Source organism: Clarias gariepinus, chromosome 15, assembly GCF_024256425.1.
Source record: "Clarias gariepinus isolate MV-2021 ecotype Netherlands chromosome 15, CGAR_prim_01v2, whole genome shotgun sequence".
Lineage (NCBI taxonomy): Eukaryota > Metazoa > Chordata > Actinopteri > Siluriformes > Clariidae > Clarias > Clarias gariepinus.
This window is the reverse complement of record NC_071114.1, coordinates 18,364,574-18,370,018: the sequence shown is the minus strand read 5'-3', so window position 1 is coordinate 18,370,018 and position 5,445 is coordinate 18,364,574. Positions and strand designations below refer to the sequence as shown.

General features: G+C 37.5%; 1 protein-coding gene across 1 annotated transcript; it reads right to left on the bottom strand.

Moving 5' to 3' along the window:
* Positions 1-1,859: 1,859 nt before the first annotated feature.
* s1pr4 (sphingosine-1-phosphate receptor 4) lies at positions 1,860-5,024 on the bottom strand. Its single transcript, XM_053512605.1, has 2 exons — positions 4,903-5,024; positions 1,860-3,905 (listed from the first exon to the last, which is right to left on the bottom strand). The coding sequence occupies exon 2, from the start codon at positions 3,784-3,786 to the stop codon at positions 2,638-2,640; it is 1,149 nt and encodes a 382-aa protein (XP_053368580.1). The 5' UTR covers positions 3,787-3,905; positions 4,903-5,024; the 3' UTR covers positions 1,860-2,637.
* Positions 5,025-5,445: the final 421 nt, after the last annotated feature.

Sequence of the window (5,445 nt, the reverse complement as noted above, 5' to 3'; positions counted from 1 at the left end):
ACTGAGGCAATCTAGGAATGCAGTTCTGGGTTCTTTTTTGAGCTCCTGGATGAGTTCAGCCACTCCTGGTAAGGTTCAGCATTGTTTCATGTTTTCTTCATTTGTGGATAATGGCTCTGCTCATGGTTTGCTGGAATCCCAAAGCCTTAGAAAGGCTCTCGGAGTCTCTGCTTGCACTCTACAGTTAATATACATTCACATTATACATTGTGTGACTGTGACCATACCTAACTGCCATCTCTCCTCTTCTTCTCTTTCTCCCCCTCTTTCTCTCTCTCTGTCGAGCTACACATGTCGTTCCCGAGCTGCCAGTGATCCAGACTCCCTCTGCCCTCCAGACCTGTCTGACCCATCCTGGTGCCTCGCTTCTGGCTGAAGATCTCGTCACATGGATGCCCCGTGTGTCTCTCTGGGATGCGTCTGGTGTCTGGGGATGATTCTCTCCACCTAGAAGATGGTTCTGGCTTCGACTGGTGTTTGCAACTGTTTCTCTGGGGACTTGACAGTTCGATAGTTCAGGACTGGAACTTCTTACAAGTCTACCTGGGTCTTCAATAACTACCTGGACTCCAAATTAAAATCAATTAACATCAGCTATTATAGCTGAACTGCCTCCCACCCTACACACTGTATAAATGCAGATAATTTACTGCTTTCTGTTTCACCCAAATGAGGATGGGTTCCCTGTTGAGTCTGGTTCCTCTCAAGGTTTCTTCCTATTACCATCTCAGGGAGTTTTTCCTTGCCACTGTCGCCCTCGGCTTGCTCACCAGGGACAAACTGACCATTTTGATTCATACAAATTCACATTTCATACAAACTTAAATAATTCTTTTGATTGTGTAAAGCTGCTTTGCGGCAATGACAATTACTAAAAGCGCTATACAAATAAAATTTAATTGAATTGAATTAGAAAGGACTTGTAACTAACCCTTTCCAGACTGATCCTGTAAATGACAATTACTTTATCATTTCTTTAAAATTGTGGTGTGAGATCTTTTAGCCTGTTTGACTCTGTCAGACAGGTTCTATTTAAGTGATTTATTGATTCAACATGTCTGTTAGTAATCAGGCCTGAGTGCGGCAAGTGAATTTTAGCTTTCCAAAAAAAGTGGTTAATGAGATTTCATTTGTGGTTTAAAAGTTAGGGGGCGAGGTTATTTTTTTTTTAGGTTTTAAACAGATTTTTTTCCTTTAATAAATGAAACCATCATTTAAAACCGCATTTTGTATTAACTCGGGTTATCTTTGTGTAATTTTAAAATTAGTTTGATGATCTCAATAATTTAAGTGTGAAAAATGTGTGTTTTTTTCATAAGTATGAAAAAAAATCATTAAGGGGCAAATATGTTTTGTGGCACTGCTTGACTGATAATTCTTATCTCAGTTCAGGCTGTGGAGTACATACATGAGCACAGTTTGAAATCAGGAGGACACTTTTTAATAGTGTTTGTATGGATGTGTTTCACAATATGGAAAATGTGAAAAAAAAGTGAATTGTGTTTATATAATTGGCAAAAGTGTTGATCTGCTGAGATCTGCAGTAAGGCGATTCCTGATTTTGACATTTAAACCAGTGATGTGTAATGTGTAAGTGAATAGGCAAAAGTGTCATTATAAAGTAGCAGTATGGGGCTGATATGACGCAAAATAAACTTATGAATCAGTTTTTAGGAAAAAACATATTGTTGGTTGTTCGGTTAAGGATGTTTTTTAAAATGTTCAATGTTCAAGTTTATTTTGTAATATGCAGTAAGGCAACTTAGTGGTTTAGTAAGCAGCTGTATAGGAATTATGTTACAGTCGCCCTCTTAGGGCCAGTTGGTGTACTGTAAGTGACTTAATCTCCACACAATGAGTACAAAAAAAAAATCTCTTTATTTCAGATATAGAGCTCTTATATACATCACAGGAAACAAATATATGAACATTTTATACTAATAACGTGCAAGTACAAAAAAGTTTATTTGTTAAGGTACATAATTTTCTCCTTTCAGTATGAATAAAGACATTATCGTAATATTCATTCGAAGCCTTCTGGTGAGTATAAAACATAAAACATATATTGCATTTTTTAAAGGTTTTTACATGGGTTCCTTCTTTTTTATTTCTAAAAAAATTGCAATAGGTTTTATTGTTATAAGCATACTTAATACATACATATTTATTAATAATAATAATAATAATAATTATTATTATTATTGTTGTTGTTCTCAAATAGTTATATTATTTTTTGTTTTACTTTTTTATTCTTAAAATATGTATTATTAAAGGTACTTAAATTCCAGAAATAGCAAAAAAAAAAAAAAAAAAGAAATAAAATAAGAGGCACTGCACTAAAATTCACTCATAAACATCTTCAGGAACATGTTGGTATGTATGTGCTTATTCCTAAGAGGCAAAAAAAATCACTTTTTTTTTAACTTTTTTTTTTAATTCTCAGAGTTTCGTTTTTTAAGATACAAAGAAAGCCTTTATTTTTAGATTCTACACAAAGTGAAAAAATTGTGTTCACTAATCTGACAGGTGTGTTGGTGGCAGTTAGTGAATCAGACATTCGCGTGATTGATTGTATGTCTGTGTACACGTGTGTGTAGGTGTGTGTCTCCCTTGCGGTTAATGTGCGAAACATGTGGTTTAAGTGCTCGACGCAGACAGGCAGGAGGTGGTGGAGCTCAGCCTGGTCTTTTTTCCACTCCTCTGGCTCTGTGGACTTGTGCTCAGGTTACGAATTTTGCTGAAGCTGTTGCGCAGACTGCTGTGGCGACTCACCGATGTGCTGGATGTCTCCTTGGATGAGAGGATCTCCGGGTGGCAGATACAGCACAGGAAACTGCTGATGGCTTTGCGCAGATCCTGGCTGCCTAGCGAGTAGATGAGTGGGTTGATAGCTGAGTTGAGGACGGCCAGAGAGATGACCCATTGTGGGCTGAAGAGGGCGTCACAATTGCGTGAGTAACAATAATAATCCACCAAGAGCAGGACGAACAGTGGGCCCCAACAAACCATAAATGCACCTACGATGGAGATCACAGCCTTGAGGAGCCGGATGGACCGCTTCCTGCTCTTCACTGAACTTATCACCTGGCTCCTGCGGACGTGCCAGTAGATGGCGAAATAGAGGCCGCCGATGGTCAGGAGGATCAAGAAGAAAATGACCAGAGCAAACAGGATATAACTCTTGGAGTACAAAGGCAAAAGGGTCGAACACCCTCTTAGGTTGCACATGCAGTTCCATCCAAACACTGGCAGGAAGCCAATGATGAACGCCGTGACCCAGCACAGAACCACCATGATGTAGATCCGATAGGTTTTCCTGTCCCTGTTCTCAGACTCTGACTTCATCATGGTGGTGTAACGCTCCACGGCGATCAGCAGTAAACTGAACACAGAGGCAGCCAACGCCACAAACAGGAGACCTTCACGGAGGAGCCAGAGGAGCGGGCTGAGATGCAGAGTGAGCCCTCCTGACATGCAGATGTTCACCACATACGCTGCGCCCGTGAGCAGATCGCTGAGTGCAATGTTGGCGATGCAGATGTTCAGCCATCGGTGGCGCGTGCGCACGCAGAGGATCACAGCCAGCAGCACCAGCAGGTTCTCAAGCACGATCAGGACACTGATGCAGAGGAGGATGGCTGAACCTGTGCTGATGCTGCTATTGCTTGACATTCTGTGCTGCAGTCTCCCAGTATAGTTATAATGCTGCAGGATGATGCTGCCATTGTTCCGGCCATACAAGTCCGGGCAGGACACAGAAGAGCTGAGCTTGTGCATGAATTCCATGATTGAATAACGGGTTTGAGTTTAGCTGGTTTGGTTTGAATCTCACTGAGAAGACTATTTTGTCTTTAGTCAGGCAATCAAACTTCCTCTCTTGCTGGTTCTGTAGCTCTTACTGCCTCCTGGAAGGGAGAAATTCACTTAACATGAAAACTGTTTTCAGTTTTTTTTTTTCAGTGCATTAATACAATAAAGAGTTTCGGCTTTACAGACACTGTCAAAAAAAGGGAAGAAAGTAACAAATCACAAAAAAGTTCCAATTCTTTTTCTTATATAAAAAGTAAATAATTCAGTGCTGTGCTGTTGTGATAAAAACAACTATCAACAACAGGGTGGGATGATGAGGCAATTATTGTGGGCATGAAGCCGATTCTTCTTCTTAAAACAGCATGTTGTAAATAGATTTTGAAAATATTTTTTTATTTGGAAAAGATGAAAGACATGCCGCAAAAACCTCATAATACAAGTTTAGTATTTTTTTTTAATTATTATAATTTTTCCAAAAAGAGCAGAGATATGATACTGGCACGCTTTTAAAGTGCATTTAAATATCTGTACTTTCACTACTACTCTTGTGGTTATAGGTGGAGTTTCCTTTACTGGCCGTTTAAAAAACCTTGCGTTCATTTTGCAAAGCATAGAACTGTCCGGATTTAAATGCCCTGGCCAAAGTAAAAAATAATAATACAATATTAATGAATCATGCAAAATTGCATGCATTAAATGCACTACACAATGCAATTACCACTAATTAAGTGGAGATAAAGAGATCAAAGAAAAAAATGAAATCCCATCAATCTAATAAAAAAATCTAATAATAAAAAACAGATTTCTATTTATTCAGTGAATTTATTTGTTATATTTGTGTCAACATTTTTATGTAATTTTATAACTTAGTTTACACTTTGTCATTTTGCTGCTTTGTTTGGTTCTTCAAAAACAAAAAAACAAGTCTTATGCAATTAAAAGGATGAAATAAAGTTACTCAGGAAAAAATGCACAATAATTTAAACAGCTTGCATTTTTTAATCATTATTAACATAAATATTTCTGTTCTTTTAATGTTTATTTTAGTTGCAATGTTTTTTTTATTGTTATTTTCAATGCAGTATGCCTTACCTCATGTATATGATGCTGATGTATGTGCAGCCATCCATCCTCTGAGTGCTCATCCTCTACGCACAGCTATAACGAGGAAGGAAGCTTGCTGTCGCAGGTTTTGACACACCCAATAGAAAAAGGGCCCATAAACTGAAATAGGTTTTTCACAGTTTGTTTTTAAAATACAACTTGAAGAATTGTGACATCTTCTAGGCAAAAATGCACATTGTATCTTTCACACATTATGTGTGTGTGTGTGTGTGCATTTATATATATATATATATATATATATATATATATATATATATATATACACAGATATATAGTGTGTGTGTGTTTGTGTGTGTGTGTTTATTATAACACTTATTAATGAGTCAAAAAAAAAAAAGAACAATGCCAAACAATCCATTCTTTTGGGCACATAAACTGTAATTGCTTTCAACGTAGGATTATTTTTCTATTTCTTTTGATCATTACCTTTTTTTTTTTTACAGCAGTTGTTCATGCAATCACAGTTCACACGTGTTGCTGCAATACATTACTAAGAAATCACCAAATAGT